Source organism: Pleurodeles waltl, chromosome 10, assembly GCF_031143425.1.
Source record: "Pleurodeles waltl isolate 20211129_DDA chromosome 10, aPleWal1.hap1.20221129, whole genome shotgun sequence".
Lineage (NCBI taxonomy): Eukaryota > Metazoa > Chordata > Amphibia > Caudata > Salamandridae > Pleurodeles > Pleurodeles waltl.
This window is the reverse complement of record NC_090449.1, coordinates 798,264,935-798,286,056: the sequence shown is the minus strand read 5'-3', so window position 1 is coordinate 798,286,056 and position 21,122 is coordinate 798,264,935. Positions and strand designations below refer to the sequence as shown.

At 41.6% G+C, this 21,122-nt stretch overlaps 1 protein-coding gene across 2 annotated transcripts in view; it reads left to right on the top strand.

Annotated features, from left to right (window-relative positions):
* Positions 1-21,122, top strand: part of CPVL (carboxypeptidase vitellogenic like) — a 627,001-nt gene that overhangs the window by 41,798 nt on the left and 564,081 nt on the right. For both annotated transcript variants that reach the window (XM_069211457.1, XM_069211458.1), the window contains exons 4-5: positions 2,697-2,811; positions 11,062-11,120. In XM_069211457.1, the coding sequence (XP_069067558.1) occupies positions 2,697-2,811; positions 11,062-11,120 (174 nt within the window). The remainder of the gene's footprint in view (positions 1-2,696; positions 2,812-11,061; positions 11,121-21,122) is intronic.

The window sequence follows — 21,122 nt, the reverse complement described above, 5'->3', positions numbered from 1 at the left end:
ATGTCTCCTCCAGTCAAATTCCTTTCCTTTTCCCCTACTTATGCCTTTATTCCTCTGCTTCCTAGGAAGCAGCAAGTCTTGCAACAGGTCCATTCTTTATGTAAGATTATCCTTGTTCTGATTTCTCATTTATCTCCGCTAGTTTAAACCTCGATGGTTATGCGTTCAAAGTTCAATTTTTCCATTCAAAAATGTGTTGAGATGCCCAAAGTCCACCATTAGGTGCGAGCAGGAACTGGTTCAGTGGCAAGTTTGTTTCCAAGCATCTCAACCAACTGCTTAACTGATATCAGTAGAATCCGAAACCTGACCTTAATCTCTATTTCACATTCTAGAATAGAACAGCCACATAGTAAATTGTATGAATGTGGAAGTGACCAAGAGTAAGCTACCACAGTATAGCTATTTTAACTAGAGCTACCATCCTGGAGCTCTAGTGTGTATATCGTACAATGGTAGAAGATATCAGTCATATAAAAATGAGGAAAAATTCCCAAAATAAAGCAAATATTGCACATTAATTGAAATAGTACTTAACCTACCAAAGGGTTTTAAAACCTGCAAGCTTGTTCATAGTGCTCAGCAGATATACTTTTAACTCATGAGAAGAATTATATTCTGTGTAACCAACTAGTTCTCAAAGGAAAGGGAACTGAGTCCGGTAATGAATGTTGGAGCAGATAATTCTTTATGTAACACGTTATGTATGAATATATGTGGTATTTCTATAACCCAAACGTAGCCATAAGGCAGTGGAGTGCTGTACATAGTGCGGGAGCCGAACCCCAATATTTTACTGCACCCCAATAATTTAGATCACTCCAAAATTTACCTCAGAGGTTCCGCCCCAGCACCCTTAATCATGCGATAAGTCACCACCCTATTCAAAATTAGACCCATCATAAAAAAAGAGTAATTATTAACTAGGTCAGCTCAATACCGGAGTTCAAGATAAGAGAGAAGTTAATGATTTTTATTACACAATCCCAAAAATTAAATGGTACAGCATAATGTTAAAAGCCATGAAGAGACAAATGATGAATGCATAATCAGACATCAGAATATTTCTAAGTCCCTAATGAACAACAACTAAATAGGAGAAAATAGACAAAGGGACTGATTACTTCATTGGCAAAGGGGATTACTCGGTCAGAAACATGACCTCTATCCCGTCTGCCGTATTTCAGTCCTATTATATCCTATGGAGATCATAATACAGTGGACGGATTATCCGTCACATTTCTGACGGAGTAATCAATCTGCCAAGATTGCAATCAGACCCAAAGTCTTCTAAAATGTAATTCTGAGATTCATAAGGAGCACTGACAACATTCCTAGAAGAAAGATAACATTTTGAAACAAATGGATGGAGTCTTGGGAAGAACAGGTAAGTCATTTAAAAAAAAATCTGACCGATTCCTTGGAAGAAATCGGAAAGTCTTTGGCTCACCCTAAAACCATTTTTTATTTCCTTACACATTTCCAACATAATGAGTAAAACCACAAACTCACAATGGTATTACAAGTGACAAGACGTTTTTTAGGCAAATCAGAGAAATACATGTCACTATAATGCTCATAGAACTATCCCACCTTTACAGATGTCTGCAGCAGCTTCTATGGTGTTGCTGTCTGGAGATGCACAACACTATGAAGCATTTTATTAGACAATAGCTCATACATCAGTGTTCTGTACTAGGCCCACGCCAAGAAAAGTTTCATTCACAATACAGTGTGCTTGAAGGAAAAAAACTAGTTACATCACAGTATCCTGTTCTCTGTGAGGACTGCAGAAAAGGTGGGGAGACATAACACACAAGGGGAGATTTGACTCTGAGAGGGAATGAAAAGTAGCTGAATGTGAGCACATGAGTGTGAGAGAGAGAGAAGAGTCACTAGAGGGAGAGAGACAGATGGAGATCGACATGCAGGCTTTAGAAATCCAGGTGAGTAACAGACACTTAACAGAGAGACAGACATGAAAAAGTGAGCTAGAGAAAGCGAGAGAGAGTTTCTAAGGATGCAGGTGGGAAAAGAGAAGAAAGGGAAATACAGTTATTGGGCCCTGATAACGTGTACCCCAGAGATGTTTTCGGTCCTGGGTTGGAGATTTATCATGTGCAATAAATAGCACCTAGAGAGTTTTCCCCAGTGATGCTCTGTGAGCCTTTGAAGGTTAGGTATGGGAGACACGATTAGTTGTGTTATGGTTGGATTCCCCCCCCCCCCTTCTCGTACTTTGCAGGGGTGCTCACTCAGGTTTTGTTACTCTACTGTTCTTTAGGCACTACTGTTGAAGTAATGCTACAAGGTGAGAAGCATCAACTGTTTAAGGATCCTCTAATTGCAGGCTGACAGCTATAGGTCCAGATCCTTGCTAATTTTGCAATATAATCACTGACTTTGTAAACTTGTTGCATTTAGAGATGTATGGAAAGTATGTTAGTTATCTAGATATTCTGAAAATATTGCTTAAATGGAGGCCCTTTTGGACAACTGTTCGGTAACCCTGCCCACATTTTGGCACTTCAACACATGAAAGTATTTGAAAAAGTTAGATTATATGTGTTCTGGTGATTAGTTTTACACCTAAGCCTAGCCTCTGTTTCAAATGTATATTTGACTTTCACATCACGAAGGCCAGTAAAACAGTCAATAATTTCATTTGTCTATTTGATTATTTTGCCTTTGTTCAGGTTGAGCCAGAAAATGCTCCCCTTTTGCTTTGGCTCCAGGGTGGACCAGGAGGAACCTCTATGTTCGGACTATTTGTTGAACATGGACCCTATGTGGTTAACAAGAATCTTACATGTAAGCATTACTTTTTGATTTACTGAGCAAAATGTTTGTGTATTTCTGTTGTGTTAAAAAAACACAAGTTGTCTTATAATCGTCAACAAGCTTAGCCAAGTATGAATCGCACACAAACAATACATTGTTAAACAAGAACTAAAGCTTTGCCAATTTCTCTTTCATGTGATATAGCCACCCCTCTTTATGAAGGTGCCCCTTCAGGCAGCCTTCTAAGGACTCCTCATTGAGAATTTCATATATTTGTTTTTTGTTAGCACTGAAACTGCTTACTGTCATGTTGCTGATGCCACCCTTCCTGTCCCAAGCTCTGTTTAATTTGCACTTCTTAGTGCTTACTGACATGCTGGTTGCTATTCATTAAAAAGGACTTCTACCTACTCGTAACACTTCCTCAAGGAGTTGATAGGAGTTTTAATTAGCATCAAATACCTTAAGTGTAAGGACTGTTGTGATCTGTCCGTATATGGTTCATGTAAAAGCTGGTCAGTGTGAGCCTGTTCTGAGGGATACTTCAAACTGCTGATTCCTCACTTTTAAAAACTCTGCAGACACCAGACTGTATCTTTAAAGGTTTCACAGCAGTGCTTCTGTGTGATGGCAGGTGGTGCTATGCAGAGCCAGAGTGACTCCATTCCACCCCGGAAGTGATGGAGCAGAGCTGCATATAGGTGCCACACCTGCGCGCTGATGTCTGTTCCTTTCTTTCTGTGCTTTTGAACTCTGATCCAAAGCCATGCTCCTCGTTTGTCTTGTCAGATTTTAATCTTGAACGTTGTAAATCGATGTGCAAGGGAGCAATGCCCCCTCCCAAAACTAACGGATTTAAATAATTTCATGACTGAAAAAATAAATGTTGAGGACTGACAGACCTGCACCAAGTGGGTGTCTTTTGTGTTTGGGAATGGGATAAGACTCAAGTAATGTGAACAATGATCCTGAGTGATTCAGGACAAGTGAAGCTTAGTCGAGAGTGCAAGCTCTCTTGCTCTTGAGGTTGCTCACAGACAGTCCCTTTTCATGGTTTAGATAAACTCGTAAGTCAAAGTCTAAGTCAAAACGGAGGCACAAAAAGGCCAAGCAAGACTTGTCCCCTTCCCTACTCTCTGCGCTGAGAAGACTCTAGGACATCATGTTGCTACTCAGTGTCACTCCTGATATCCCATCGAGGAGCAGATTTCACAATTGGTCCACATGCATCCTGGGTCATCAGCAGCACAGCAGGTTGAGACCTTTAGGGAGTCTACATTGCACTTCTTCAGCACTCGTGTGGTCCTTTATGGCATTTCTTTGGGCCCCAAGGATCTGCAATGGCCTCCAACTGGGCCACTGCCTAGGATCCCTTCCCGTGCACAGTCTGTGCCACTAAAATTCACCTCTGGTTCTGCTCCAACTTCGGTGCTGACTCTGTCACTACAATCTGTGCCTGTCCCTTCTATGTCAACACCTGACATATAGCCCCTAAGGTCCGTCTCCTTCTTATGTAGGCCCCAACACCATCCTGGTTGAAGGAAGTCACCATCTTCTCACTCTTAAACAATGGAAGTTGGGATCTTTTCCATTTTGTGCAGAATCACTGTCATATCTGCTATTAGACATCTGACCTTATCTTTCTAAGAACTGTGGAAGCTTCAAGCTATTCAATTGATGACATCGACACAACACTTAAAATTACATTTGTCTCAGTCAGAAGCCTACATTCCACTATATGTGGGTTAAATAAGAAGAGATACAGCCATATAACCAAAATAATGTAGTCTGAATTGACGCCCTTCTACCTAATATGTCAATAAGGAAGCATCTGGGACACGCTGCTTGATGCATATAAACTGTCAGACACTCCTAGACTTATGCCAGAAATGTGACTTTCTAACAAGATTTAGTATAAGGACTACCATTTGACCGCTTCTCATCAAAGGTCCTTTGCGAAGATTATCTCCAGAGATTCTGCCAGAGACTCTCACCCACTGCCATCACACTGTGCAGATTCTACATCTTGACTGAAAATGATAAAGCAGAGTCCCAGAGGAAGATCGACCAAGTGCTACCACAGCATGTTTGCCTATCACCGGGAACACTGTCTGCACACCTCTGCTGATAGAGACAGCCTTTGCAGTCAACAGGTTATGCAATGTCTCTCTTCATAAGAACCTCTAGACTGCAAGTTGTTCTGCCTTCCATGCTCTTAGTGTAGTTCATAGAGGCCTTGAAGTGTTAAGTTTTAGATGACATTTTAAAACATGCTAGAATGTTTCATTTTATGTTTTATTTATACCAGGTCTTCTTGCTGTTTTATAATATTCTCTGTAGTTATTTTAGATTTACTGAGAAACAGAATTTTCCCGTAGTAATAAATACTTTGTACTAAGATGAATGAACACTTTTGAGTAAGTGTGTCTGTGTGATACTGTGAATACCGAAATAAGGTTTCTTGTTGTTTCCACAATGCCCCTGATCCATTTATGGGACTGTTAGCAATCCAAAAGCAATGCCTCTATCTCACTTACACATTGCTAGTGTTTTTGGGGCTGCAAAAGCCTATGTTTCACATTCATCACTGGTGCATTGAACCAAGTTCACCTGTGGGTGGGAATGTACACATTGTAGCGCTATGCCAAAGTCGTAGTTTATGCAACTGCTGATCCCAATGCCACCAGAGACCAAGGAGGGCCCTTTACCAGTACTGTTGTCCAACTCTGAGCTAAACAAGTCTCTGCCTTAACCAAAGGGGCATCTCAAATTCACCCTGATGCACCCTGTCTCTATACAGCCGTATTCTGACAGAAAACTGCCTCTTCAGCAGAGCTTACTGGATTCGACTCAGTCTCCTGGCAGTGACAATAGAGAGGGTGAGGATCATTTTTCCTCATAATATAAAGATGACAACCTGTACATAAACCTGATGCTGAATTCATGACTCCAAACATCACCACCACCGCCCCTCTCCCAGGGCACCAACAGAAGAAAATGATTGCTTTTTTGTGATGAGTAGAAGTATAGCTGAGGTTTAGGACCTATAACTCCCTTCTCTGGAAGTTAAAACTAACCTATTTACAGACGTTTTACTGCCTCAGCATGCCACTTCTGAGCCCTTATTACCATTTCGTGAAGCACTAAGTGACACATTAATGGGCACCTGGTCTAGGTCCTGTCCTGTCCTGTTCTGGCCTGCCCTGCTTTCCCACAGATGTTACTTCCGGTTCGAGGTAGGTCAGGAGCATTTTCAATTTGTTACCCTCCCCTTCTGCCTTACGAGCACCCCTCCAGTGTTCACAAAAGTGAGGCCACATATCTTCTGGGGAGGGGGATACCAACTCTCCCCGACGTTGATGCCTGGCTGTTGAAAGTGGATTAGCCACAGTACATTCTAGACCACCTCCAGACAAATGTAAACCTCTTGACATCACTGGGGTACTTGATCATCATATTGAAGTCACACCAGACCCCTTCGCAGAGGCTTCTTTTATAGGTGCCATCTTTTAAATGATGCATTTAAGAGAGTTTCATCCATCACAATTTTGAAACATCCAGGTTATGATCCTAATGTTTCAGCCTTGGTCTTAGTGAGAGTGGCTTTGAAGCTTCATGTCCTTGTGGCCTCTTGTATCCTGGTCTTCAACTATGCCAAGTGGCATATGCAGACTATGCATTGGAATCTGTCCGATTACTTCTATGTTTTGAAGGAGACTGCAACAGATCTGCAGTTGTGGCTGCTTGACCAGCGACATACCATTTTCTCTACCCAACCCAGACCTGATGGTGGTGATGCATGTGTCCTTGTAGGGTTGAGCATCATTTTAGAGAGGTGGTGTTCAGAGGACACTGGTTTCTAGCGGAAGCTCAACTCCGCATCAGTTTAAGGTAATTCACCTGCCATTAAAGGACTTACTTCATTCAATCATGGATAGGTTGGTTCTCACAGACCATTCCCCCCACCATGTGGTGCTTTCGACAAGCATGGTGCTGGAGGTCTTTTGTCTGTGTCAAAAGGCTGAATGTCTCTGGAACTGGGTGGAGCATCACAGCATCTCTCTGATCGGGAACCATCTGGCGGCATCTCTAAATGCCTGGACGGACAAGCTCGGCCTACAGCGCCTGGCAAATCACTAATGGTGCTTGCTCCTGGAGGGGCACCGGGCATTTTTGATTATTGGGGAGGAACCCTTGCTAGATATCTTCACCACCGTTGAGTGCACTACATCAGAACTTTTACACATTAGTTTTGAAGAAGGCTCTCTGTGACACACTCATTCAGAGTGAGACTTGAGTGGAAGAGAGGACTTGTGTACGCCTTTCAGCCTGTGCCTCACCTGCCACAAGGCCCGAAGAAGATCTGAAACAATTGGGTCCAAGTCATCCAATTTGCTCCAGACTTTGCCAGAAGAATCGGTTACCTGGCATTTCTGGGCAGGAGTATTTGTCTTCTGATCATGCCATTGCTTCAAGAGGTTTTTCTGTCACAAGAGCAGAGCAGGGTTCTCACCTAGGTCTGTGGAATCCATACCTCCATGCTTTGAGATTGAGCATTGAAAGTTGACTGTGTTTGGCCTACCTTCCAAGGTTGTGGATGTTATTTTTGCTGCATAGCGTCCTTCTACAACGTCAATTTACACCAGGCGCTGAGACCGGGTTTGTGGCCTGAAGTGAAGCCCACAACATAGTTTTGTTGTAGACAAAACTGTCTGACATTTTGTTTGTTTTATCTTTGGCCCAGCAAGGACTTACTGTAGGCACACTTAAGGTTATTTGTTGGCTTTTCGGCTTTTTTGCATTTGCAGGACCAGCCATCTTTGCTTAAATTTCTTGTAGTGATTAAATTGATAAAATGTTTAACTCACGTTTTCTCCTAAACACTTTGTGATGACTCAGTGGTCATCCATTTGGTCCTGACTTTCCTAATATGTAACCCTTTCAGTTGATGCACAGCTGCTCGTTATGTTTACAGATTCTAAAGACTGTCTTTCTCAACACAATACTTGTCAGTTTGAAAACGTCTGGGGACTGATCAAGAAACGGTCTCCATAACTGTGATAGAAGTAGTGTGCCTTACAAGTAGAAATACAGCATTACCAGTTGCTTACTCAAATTAAACACCAATAAAAACCTGATCATCAACAAATTTAGTAATGATAGCAAAATACACTAGTGCCCAAAATTGTAAAAATAACCTTTGCTTAAGTGTTATGAATATAGACAGTCATGAACATCAGCGCACATTCTGAGATTTACTTGGTGTAATAGCTGGTTATAAAGGCTCTCATCCTCTTACATTCTCTCATTTCTATCTGTTGCAGCATTGATCTCATTGAAAGATGTTCTCAGTAGGGCAACCAGAGTGGTGGAGTAGAGAGTAAAGAAATCTAAGCATTTCTGATGCATACTCAGATACCCATACTGGCTCTACATTGAAAGCAGTCTACGCATTACAATCTTCTCTGTATAATCCATGATCGTCTATTCACCCAGCTTACACCACTGTCTACAGTCAAAACTGACCTAATATGGCAAAAGCTTTTTTCATTAGAAGTAATTCCACTGTTCTCTAAATACCATAAACAAAAATAGAAATCCGATTTGGAGTCTTTCTCTCCGTGGAACTCACAAGTGCTTGCTTATCGATCTTAACTGCTAATAAAAATGGAGCCTACCTTCTTGTACCCTCTCCAAACATCCTTTGAGGGGTATGCCTTCCTTCACATTGAGTGTCAATGTTGAGGAATTCTGTTAACCCAAAACAGTTTTGAAATTTATCCGGCAGCAGGGTAAAATATAAATGCCCTCTCCAGCATAAACGAGAGTCCCAGCTTTTTTTTTTGGTATGAAAGTTCCCATGTTTGAACTCAGGCTTCAACTTTTCAGGTTTCTAAACTGATTATAGTTCAATTGGTAAATAGAACCATGTAACCTTTGCAGAAAAAATCTGAAAACCCTGGTAGCATTTTGCATTTGTCTTCTAGGATTGATATCCCTGCACTGACAAGTTTCTTTAACGAACAATTAATATTTAAATAAATGTTTCCAAGTGATACAATATAGTCAGGAAGTACATGCAAAACCTTTATTCGAAAGAATCAGCGGACACATTTGCTGAGGCATAATAGACCCATTGGTCTCAAGTAAGGTCGGGCAGAACTCGCAGACTTTCACTTCATGGAATTCTGCAGAGTTCCATAAAAACTCCACGATATTCTGTGGAATTCTGAGATGAGCGGAATTCGGCACGACTGCGCTGGCTTTTAGCTTTGGGAGCTTGTTCAACGCTGTAAAATCAATGCCAGTGGCATCACACAGCATGCCAGAGGGCACTGCTTCTTTCTGCTGCTCAAGTATATTTTCTCTGTGATCTGCAGCTTTCTCTGGCGAGCAGTAGTGACCTGCCATGACGACCCTCTTCGAGAAATCTATCTGGGAAGCGATTTAGCAGTAGATTTTCTCCCTCAGGTAGGCAACCTAGCATTGACCAGCTGTGTGCAAGAAAAAAACTCTGCTATGCAGCGGTTGGCGGAATTTTTCCAGAATTCCACAGCAAAACTCAACTAACTATGCCAACCCTAGTCTCCAGAGGATGCATAGTTTTGAACAGCAGCAATGACAGTATGTAAGGTCATAATGCTGACTCCATGCATCTCTCTGCTTACCGGCTGAGTAGGTCACTTGCTTCCAGCTACAGCACTGTAAGTTTGGTGTTGCTTATTTCTGATTTTATTTACCTTTTTGATGGAAACATTTGAAGGGATACAAGTGAGTACAAACGTTCAATTGAAAAGGTAAAGCTCATGGTAACTGAAGAGATAAGGATGAAAACGAAAAGTGATATAGTTAACTTGAAAGGCGGCATGGGCCACTCCTCTGAAATCCGTAAAAACCTAGCCAGAAGAAAATATGTTTAAACAAAAGAATCTAGTGTTTGGGACTAAAAATAAAGTTTAATATTAAGAGAATATAGATAAGGGGTTAGAGGAAAAAACATATTCTGACATTTAGCTTGAAGTTACCTTTGTGAAGCAAACAGATTTTTGAAAAAAATAAACACAAAATAGAATTCTGAGGTCACTCACTGACATCAGGCTATCGACCGTCAATCATTCCAGTGTTAACCACCTCTGAAAAATCCAAAGTGATAAGTCAACCCAAGATTAACACGTGGAACTTGTAGCAGATGGGATGAACCAGGATTGTTAGCCTCCAAAAGCCCATAGTAAAAGGTATTCTCTATCTCACCATGTTCCAGTTGTTGTATACTGCAACATTAACATGCCAAAAGTTACAAATATTGAAAAAATCCTCATGCCCACAATAATTCGTATTGCCAGTTTTTCATGTGACTCCAACATTTCCTGTTGCGAAGTGCGGTCTACTACTGGGTATTGTCTACTTTAGTGTACACATGTTTTTCTAAGTTTCCATATACACCAGAGCCCTGTATTACCGCCATTCAAATGCCCTTTGTAAGAGCATTGACAGACCCCTCATGCCCTCCAGTACACCTTGCCGGCTTCCATGTGCCTCCGGTAATAGTAATAATAATAAATGTAGCCACTTTCCCACCCCTTTACCAGGAACCTGGCCCTTATAACAGTATTGCCTGAATACAAATGTCCATATTAACGTGTATTGCCATCTTCATACCGCTCCACGTACAGTACTGCCAGTCTCCATATGTCCCAAATTACCTGAATCCCTCCTTTTCACAAGACTGCAACAACCGGTGTTACCAGCTGCTGTGTGCCACAGGTTACCATAACGGCTGGCAAAAGAAGTAAGGAGGACTATATATGTTCCCTGGTACACATTATACAATGGACCTAATAATAAATATTCAGTCTTCAATTGACCTGAATATCCTGTTAACCTTCACACCGTTCAGGCTGTTGAACTCAACAGTTTGCATGTGCCTCTAGTGGCTAGTTGGCAGTTCTTCACATGTGACCAGTATTGCAGACAGTTCTACACTTATTGATACTTTTTATTGCTGTTCACAAAACACTGTCATTGCCAGCTTATACATGCCCATGTACCATTAGTAGCATTATTTAAACACCCCTTGCATTGCCACTGTCCGTGGGAGCATGGGATAATAAACAGTTCGGCGATGACATGTAGGCATGCATATCACACTTACCCATCAATAAAAATGTGTGATGCGAAAAAAAATATCTTAGCATGAGGATTATACAATGTTTGAATTTGACACTTGTTGTTTTTTTAATTCTGAAGTAAAAAAATATATTGTTTTTTATTTCTTTTTAGTGTGTGCACGGAAGTATCCCTGGACATCACATTATTCTTTGATCTACATTGATAATCCAGTAAGTGTAAAACATGGATTGTGAAAGTTAACTAATTTCACCTTTTTAACTAGACTAAACAATGCCGTTCATTTTTACTTCAAAAAAAGCCTTTGATGCTGGCAGAGTGGAAAAAAAAACACAGAAGAAAGTGGGGGGGACATGAAAGTAACACATGGTAGGGTGGGAGGGGAAACACGAAACATGATGGGAGAGGACACAAAAGCAATGAGGTAGGGCTGGTGGCGATGCAGATAGTACACAGGGTTTAGAGAAGGGAATACGGTGGGTTTGAAGCAATATGGAGAAGAAGCACAAAGGCGAGTGCAAGAGGGAGAGGGGGGGAGAAGTGGTGACAACAACACAGCTTGCAAGGGGAGAGATGCACATGAACAAGATGGTGTGAACACTCGGGCACTTGCGAAGCGATTTACACAATATAAAATAGTAGTACTTGGAAAGGAAGAGGTGGGAGCAGAGATGTTGTTGGTATGCCACAGTATGTCTGGCAGCAGACCGCACATGCACTGTCTAGTAAGCTCATCATAAAATGACTCTGGTCCCTCACCTATGGAAGGTGGCATGCTTTATCACTGGACCAGTTCCTCACCCCATGACCAGAATTTTCTCAGGATGAGGTGCCAGGGAAGCTCAAGGTTTTTTCTGGGGGAAGCAACTGTAGTGGTCTCGCACCCCAAGGCCTAGTATTTGGGTTGGACAGTTTGACTCAAGAGGGGTACAGTGAAAGTACAGCTCTTTAAACTACTGCCAAGGGCCCCTAGTAGTAAAATTGCCCGAGGTAAATCAAATGAATAAATTATTGAATCTGCCTTTGGGAAATCTCTGAATGCCGGTTACAACCCTTGGTGTCTGAGAAAATGTTATGTAGATTGTTATGGCGCAGCACTTCACCGTGAGGGTATCCAGATGCTAGAGCAGCCGTGCAGGTCTAGAGGAGCTCCTGATTGAACATCCCAGTCTTCAACTTTTATCCAGGAAGAACCCACTGAGAATGGAGGATTTCATGAAGGTGTTGAGGTTGGCGCTGATGTGTGCCTTCCAGGTTGTACATGTGTTGAGGGCAAGGGTCGGAGGACAACCCTGAGTGAATGGTCTGCATGATTCTGGTGGTGTCCTTTGTGGTGAGGGGGCTCACGTTTGTTAGGGAGTGGGAGCTCCAGGTGGTGGTGGGAGGTTGTGTGGTGATGTCCTCAAACATTTTCTGTTTATAGGAAACCTGGCATACCAACCCTTTCATCCTGCCTCTTTTCCACACCTATGAGCTATATACCAAACAAGGCACGGTGAGGAGACTGGCCGGAGACTGGTTGGTCCTAGATTAGCGCTTAAAATTACTGTTCTTAAACCAAAGGCAGAATATGTACTACCAATTTTGTTAGGCCAAATTCAACAGAATCAATTATTATTGAACATATAATTAAAAAAGTTAATCAAGTTTTAATCGGTCTTCAGGAAATCGAGGATCTTAGATCATACTTCTACAAGTACAGGTATGATTACTGGGAACTTTAACAATACCTTACAATCCTAATTATTGGAGATAAATATCACACATGGATATTCCAGATTAGTTTTTCGGCATTCCTCCTCCTGTGATAGATGACTGGTGGGCTATTAACCAGCCGAAAAATAAACATGTGTATACTGGTATTTGAACTGGAATTTCGGATGCTAAGTGGGAGCTTTCGTAACAATCAACCAGCATGGCCCACATTTACTGCTCTGATTTCAAAAAGCATATTTGATAATACCCAATTCTGCTTTTCTGCTCTTCTGCTCTGTAGGAGTTACATTTTCCTGCTCTGTAAGAGTTATCAGATCGTCCCAAGGCGGGAGAGTGATCACAATCCCAATTAACTGTGTTGCACTTTAGCCATAACATTTGCGATACTGGTAACTCTCAAATAAAAGGTTCCTTAATCTTGACAAATCGGAGAACAATTAGAATGAATCATGCTAAAATTCAGCAGGAACAGGAAATTATAGTCACACCACTTAAAAAGTGTCTCGATGATGCCCACCCTACACAAGTTTATTTTCTCTAAAGGTTTGGTTAAGCTAACGCGCCAGGTTAACTCTATCAACCATCTAATTGTAATAGCAATTGTATTTACAAAAAGAGACCGCTGCAGTGACTTTTAATGAACCAACCTACGTAATGCCAAGATTTGTGGATAAAGAACACAAAAAAGCATTACAGGAGGAGAATACTAGGGATCCATCGAACACGAAAGATGCTGCATGGGCACAACTGCATTTTATAATCAAATCTAATAATTCCTGGTTATCCTGTTCAATAATTGGCCATGGTCTTAGTTTTCATAGAGTTGCATGTGACTATTTTATACCGTACGCCAAGTGGAAATCGTATATCAACGAAACCTGTTCCTATGACGGATGTTCTTTCTGCCGTTCGGCGATGATATAACAGCATTGATTAAGGCATGTCAGTCATCAAAATCCACCGGCCCAAAAGGGATCCTCTTCGACATACTTAAAGCTGATCCCAGTCTCTGGACTGTGATATGTACTTTATTTTCATCCTTCCTTCAAACGGGTAGGATACAGATGCCTTTGAAAAAGGAGGACCCAAAAAATTACCACCTCATTGCCCCCCCCTCGACTCTGAAGGAAAACTCTTCACCATTTTTTTTTTTTTCATATACCATCTTCATGACTGGGCACCCTTTAACAAACTAATTCCAGTCAGTCAATCGAGATTTATATCCGACTACTCTCCAACAGCTAATATTATCTATCAATCATAGCATTTGTAAAGTGCAGTACTATCACCTCTAAGGGTATCTGGGTGCTGTATTGTTGCTCTCAAAAGTTTGGTGAATAAGACCTTAAAAAAAGTTAATTATACACATCCTATATCAACCGCTCGCAACACTTTAACAAAGTAAATCGGAAAAAAATTGGGGCATAGTAACAAAAGGGTCATTAATCAATCTTTGTTATTTTTCCTGATTTTGCTGCACGACGACATCTGGCTTCAGATAGATCTCGCTGAGCGAGTCTTCTCTTCACAGATGAACACCACAAATGGCTTAAAACAGGGGTGTTTTCTGGCTCCTTTGCTTTTTCCCCTGTACATAGCAGATCTCTAGTTTTGAATCACCAAATAGTCTAGCTCGTAAACTCTGTGCCAAATGTATTAGCTATGTTTGGTACACCGACGATATGCTTCTCTAAAGGGTCTTCAATTTCAACTATCAAAGCTATGTTAACTCAGTCAACCGAATGATCTTCAAATCAGTCGCAACAAGATAAAAATGTTATCATTTGGTACTGCTTGAACCCGAATGAGATCGAAACTCTGCGACATTATAGAAGAAGTGAAACACTGGAACTATTTGGGAAAAATAATAAATGAAAAGGGAACCTGGACAGCATACAACAAAAAAGAAAATAAAGGGACAGGTTATCGCTCAGTCATTAAAGAAATGATTCAGAGGTTTTGGAGGTCAGGCCATCCTCCAGTCCATTGATGCAATCGACCGTAAACTCCTGCCATCTCTTCCTCGCGCTTCTCCTTAAGGACAAATCAGTCACAAAGCTTAATAAATATCACATAAACTAAATAAGGTTTCTGCTGGGCTTCAGTCTTCCACCCTGCACAGTACAATTCGCCTGGAGCTATCTTTAGCGTCGTTATTAGCAAGACATGTAGGGACAGCCTTAAACCATGTGTGTGACTACATTGCCGCCAAGAATGAGTCTCTAAAATATCTGCTATACAAAGAGTTAATAATGATAAAAGATTCTTTATCTGCACTGAGTCTTGCAACAGTTGACGACGCCACATAAAAGAATAACCTCTCCTCCCTGCCGCTTCATTTTGGCTTATCATTGTCAGCCCACAATGCCCTTCTAAGGCAGACCCTGAGGAAGAACTTTAGACAGGTCAATCTTATACCTCACAGTCATACATCCATGCTGGTGTTGACGCAGATATGCTAATTAGAAATTATTAATAAATGTCTGTGTTTTGATTAAAAGTTCGTAGAGAAAAGAATCGTAGAGCAAATAATGTGTATGTTTGAAAATGTGCCCATGGGGTATGGCAGCCACTTATACAAAAGTTGTACTAAATAATAAAAATGTGTGAAATAATGAAAATGTATAAGAATAATGCAGTAATATGTCATACTGAAATGTATAACCTATGTTTGCAATAATTTGTAGAATTTACTTAGCTGAAGCTATGGCCTAGTCTTTCTCCAGGCCTCACACAAGAAGCTGAATTTCTAGCGCAGGGTAGAAAAGTCAGTGCATAACCCGACCTTGAACCACCCCATGTTAAAGTTGCTTAGTTAGAATTTTCTGCAATTTACCGACAGACAGGAGATGATGAAGTCAGTTTGATACAATTATGTGTAGAGTAGGCTAAATGTACTTTCCCAGGACTTGAACAATGAGAGCACTGACTGAGGAGGAACATGCAACATTTTTGATACCTGAAGAGCCGGATGAAGAAGACATCGTACAGTGGACCAATCTGTGTACTGTGAAAGAAGAAATATTAGAACTCAAAGATTTGAAAAACGAATATTATAGGTTGGAGTCATATCTGCTGATTGACTGACCAATTAGGAATTAGGGGGATGGACTGGAAAACTCTAATAAAAAGTAATGACAAGGGGCTAAAACTTCAGATAAGATGCGAAGGGAGAATTGATGGCGTCAGGAGATGCGGTTCGAGATTCTGTCATTGGGCTCATACTCTTGAGAGCCTGATGCGTTGCTTATCTATTGATGACCTGAAGACGAGACTGACTTTGTTGCTGATCCATTCCGTGGATAGGTAGCTATGACAGTGTGACTGATGAACTTTGTGCCTTTTCTTCTAGGTACCAAATGCACTGTTATATAGTTTTTCTCGTTGTTAGATGTTTTTCCAAATTCATGTTAATGCCAATGTGGGTTAGTTAAGGGTCCTTCGGGTGACTTGACAGTGACAAACGATTGACGGACTGGTTTGCTGAACTCTGCTATTAATGCTGCTATATTCATCTTTATTGGCCTATGTAGAAGCATTCAATCATATGTTTTCTCAAGTCTTGATTAGATTGTGTTATTGGTGGTTGTTAATAAACTAACTTTGGGCTGATTAAAGTTTGAGTTAACCGAATACATTAGAATTGCAATTAATAGGGGAATAACATTTTTTTAATTGATTTGAGTCGTGGTTATTCATGAAATTGTTATAATTGTTGATCAACTAATGATTCTCTTAGTGGTTACTGATTGATTACATTGATTATTGATGGCACTGGTCACTACGTGATCAGAATACTCCATGCGATCCAAAAGGTTCATCGGCCTTTACGCGTCCCCTTGTAAGTTTACTTATTAAGGACCAGGCGTGTTAGCAGTTTTTGGTAGCAGCTTGATGGTTTGTTTCCTTGAAGAACTGGTTATGTGGTGATTAGTGGTTATGGTGGTAGTTTAAGTTCGGGTTAGCTGTTCATTTTATGAGGTTTGAATTTTGTTTTTCTGAAATGCCAATTGTAGCAAAGATGATGTCCCCTTAAGCCCAGAAATGACTTTCCCAGATCTTTAATCCCCCTAGAAAAGATGGGTATGTTCTCGGCGTACTTGTGATAGTGTGAAAGTGGTAGGTTGCGCTTGCAAAGGCTTATGCGAATCGCAGGTGATTTGTGATGTATGAGAGATAAAGTAGGGAGTTTGCGTACTCCAGTTGAAGTTTTAATAGGAGTGTGCATACTCCGCAGTATAAGAGTAGGGAAGTCGTCGAACTTCATGTGTGTGGCGCTTTGTGCTCAAATTGTCCACATGGTTGTTGGTGATGTACCGACCTTGCGTGGTCTAAGACTCTGGAGTATATTGACAAGTGTAGGAGACACTTGGTTATATGTTGTAATCTGTCTGGTTTAGTAGGTTGATCGGGCGTGGTCAACAAGTCGGTGTGTGAGTTAAGCGAGTAAGAGAAATTTTCAACTGAGATTTGGAGAGTCCTATGTGTACCCGGACAGACCCATTGATCAGTTGAGAGTGAAATTCATGGGTCAAATTTTGCTTGCGAAATGTGGGAGACTGAGAAAAAGGAATAGCTGCATGAGCAATAGTGCCATCAGGGAAAATCCGTAAAGTCTCTGAAGCGATTGTGTACCCTGCTGTAGTAAACCGGCAGTTTCATGTGAATTGAAGTTTAGGAGGACAAGCCACAAGACTTTGTCAGCCGCAGTGTGTGAGTGTAGCGTCAGAAGTGTGCCGCGCTGGGATAGGTTGGTTAGTAAGAAGAGTCGCAAGCGGATTGGCAGCCGTCCTTAAGAGACAATTGATTGAGCAAGCGGATGAAAAGAATCTTGGGAGTAAGTCATTTCCTTATTGAATCAAAATAAATACAACAGAGAAGATGACGTTCTTCAAAGCGTTTGGAAGTGCCATGAAGGATGATTCTTACATTAAGGCGACAGTGGGAGAGCCGACCCCTACGGGAAATTCTCCAGCATATATTGTGATGGAGGAGCGAGGTGTCACTCCATGTCTTTGATTGAAGCGGTGATGCAAATTGACAGAGAAACAGGGAGCTTTAGCGTTTCCAGAGCATGGAACGTTTGATTTAAGAATTTTGGATCAGTTACGAATGACATTATATGAGACTTGCCCACTTCTGAGGCCAGCACAGTTTGAGGCATTAGCGGTTTGGGAACTTGTAGCCAGACAACAGCAAGAGATGACATTCCAGAGAAGAATAAGAAAGGTAGAAGAGTCCTTGGCAGAAGCAAGGCGGGATTGGGAACAGAAGAAGTGGAGAACTGAGACATTGCAAGGTGTCAAGTTGTTTCCTGCTATTGCAAAAGAAGATGAGTCAGAAAAAGAAGATGCTGACAAGAGTGATAAGAATTTAGGGACTATAAAAAAGGAAAAGACCTATGCAGAAGAAGAAGATTCAGATGTCGAGGATCTTATTACACATGCAGGGGGTCCAAGTACTAGTTCTGCCCCAACTGCTCCAGCCCAAGTGCCGGGGACAGCGGGACCAGTGCAGACAGATAATGAACAGATAAAAGGGGTAGTGCAGAGTACTCCTAATGCAGTGCCTACTTCAGTTGTTCAAGCGCAAATACACCCACCATTGATACAGAGAATTTATAGAGATACCAGATCTTGAAACAACTTCAAACTTAGTGGTGCCGTCAGAGCAAGTGGTTCCGAGGCCAATGCTAGTTCAGACTGAACCGACTCCAATGTTGCCTCGGGCACAGCCACAGGGTTTGCCGAAGTTTACGCCAATTACAGGAACACAGTCAGATGTGATACCAATGATGAATCAGACTATGAGAGTAGCTCTTCCACAAAATGAGAGTGTCAGAACAGCACCAGATGCAATATTGCTACCATTTACTGTTAGTCCAGCTGTGCCATTGTTTGCACAAAATAAATCAGATGCAGGAGAGCAGGGTGAAATGTCACAGAGCCTTGTGAGAAGGGGAGTGAGTGATCATGTGCAGGTGGTATCATCTGTGGGTCACACCTTCAATGGATCCAGATGTTTAATGGATCTTAGTCCACTTGTTGTGCTTCCAGATGCGGTAAATGGCCCAAGTGCAAGTCAGAGCTTGAACCTTCTGACATCGCAGACTCCAAGTGCAGTGGTACAACAGTTGCCAATGCGGAATGCGAATAATATCTCATTACATGGACTGACAGCACAGCAATTGAGTGAGTGGTTGGACAGTTTGGATACTCCTCAAAATACTTCCAAGGGTGAAGAGCAGATAAATCGTATAAGATGAGCTACAGAAATAACTGAGATAGTTGAAGGAACGATCGGATTGAACAGATTGGAATCTTACACAGAAGAGGAATTGAGGTACTTGTGTCCAAGGAATACAAGAGAAGTGAGCAAGATACATGAGAAATTGGCAGACCTGGCAGATAAGCATGACATATAACTAGAGAAAACAAAGCATTTGAAAAGGAGTTACCGGTTAGATTTCGAGGCAAAGGATTTTGAACACTTGAGATCAGCAGGGAAGAAGGCTCACCTGAAAGAATTATTGCAGAGTACTCAGATTTGGGGAGCATTAGAGAAGTAAGAAGGTAGATTGGTAAAGAAGAAGCATAAACGGAAACGAGATTCACAAAAGGGGTGTGGAGGTGTTCAGAAATATCAGGATCCAGTAAAGATATTACTAATGAGGGAAATTCCAGGAGGGCAGTTTGTTCATGTCCCATGGCACAGAAGTGACATACTGTCATTCACAAATGATTACCCAAAACTGAGGGAGAAACCGGTCGAGTTCTACCAGCAGACAGATTTGTGAAGCTTTCTAAATGTCTGTGGGAAGACTTGAATACTTTGTTGGAAATAATGGTTCCAGCTGATTTGTGGGTTGAATGCAAGAGGGCAGTGGATTGGCCAAAGAGTGAACCGGAAAGGGATAGGGTTACAGGTGCACCATCACCTGAAGTGATGAAACATTATTATAAGGTGATTGAATTCCTGAAGACGAGAATGTCTCCTAAAAATATTGATTGGCAGAGAATTGACAGGACAGTGCAAGAAACTAAAGAGTTGATACATACTTATTATGAGAGATTACTGAAAGCATTCAAAGAGTACAGTGGTAAAGAAGCTATTGTGCCAAAGGACATGTTGCACTTTGTGTTCAGGTTCGTCGAAGGATTGAGACCAGAAATAGGGCAGATGATTAAAAGCCATTTGATTTGTTGGCAAGCGAATCCGATTGATGAGGTGTTGCAGTATGCAAAATACTGTAGTGATGAGATTGAATTGAAGCAGAAAAAGCTGAAGGACAAAGCAATGGTGATGCAAATTAAGGCAGCTCAAACAGGAGTGCAAAGAGCTTTGGTGCCACAGATGCCACAGCAGCAGGGAACTGTCATGTTCCAACCTCAGATGAGAGGTAAGGGTCGTGGAGTCAACATGAATCGTGGTCCGGATTTGAATACTGTAGTGGTTCAGAATGATATGCAGGGGATGAAAAAGATGTTACCGTGTCATCTGTGTTGAAACGTGGGACACTGGAAGCGGGAATGTCTGATGGATGGTGCAGGATGGTGTTGTTCAGCAAGGTGGTGATGTCAATACATTTCAAACTGTGAAAGTCCCTAGAATGAGAGGACTTAATCCGAATATTCAGAATCAAGTGCAAAATGTTCAACCTATGCAGCAGGTGCAAGTGCCGCTTGCACAACTGACACAGTTGAAACGAATGCAGCAGCAGGTTCCCATGGTACCTAGACAACAAATGCAGATACCTCAAGCCCTGAAGGAACAGCAACAGATGATGCTTACTCAGCAGGTCAGAGACAAGACAGAAGTAATGGCACAGTGCAGCAATTCCATTACAAAGTGAGAATGAAATAAACGATGAATGGATGAGTATGAGTATGAGTTTGGATGAAGAGCCATGTATTCTTGCAGCGTCCTTAAAGGTAGATCAGAGAGGACCTTTTGTGAAGGGAAAAGTGATGGGTCATAGAGTCTCATTCTTGGTGGACACAGGAGCTACGCGTTCTACAGTAAAAAGCGCAGAAGTTCTGAATTTACCTCTTTCAGGCAGAACAGGTCAGGTTGTAGGGGTAGAAAACAGACAGTTGACAAATGCGATCACAAATCTGGTACAGGTTGAGATTGGTAATTACCAGGGACTGCATAGGTTTGTAGTCTGTGACTCAAGTCCGGTATCCCTATTGGGAAGGACTTACTGTGTAAGATAAAATGGTCTATTAGTTGTTTGACTGCTGGAATAGAGATTCAGACTAATAGCGATGATGAGGAAGAACAGACCACTGAAACAGCAAATGAAAATGTTAATGAGGAATACCCATTGATTGAGTTTTTCCCCATGTTTACTGTGAAAAAATTGCATGCAGACTTACAGGGAACAGTACAGGAAAACGTGTGGGACCTGTCAGGTAAAGAAGTGGGTTTGATCAAGGGTGTGGAACCAATTAAGATCACTCTGAAGCCAAATGTAGTGTTTCCGCAGCTTCCACAGT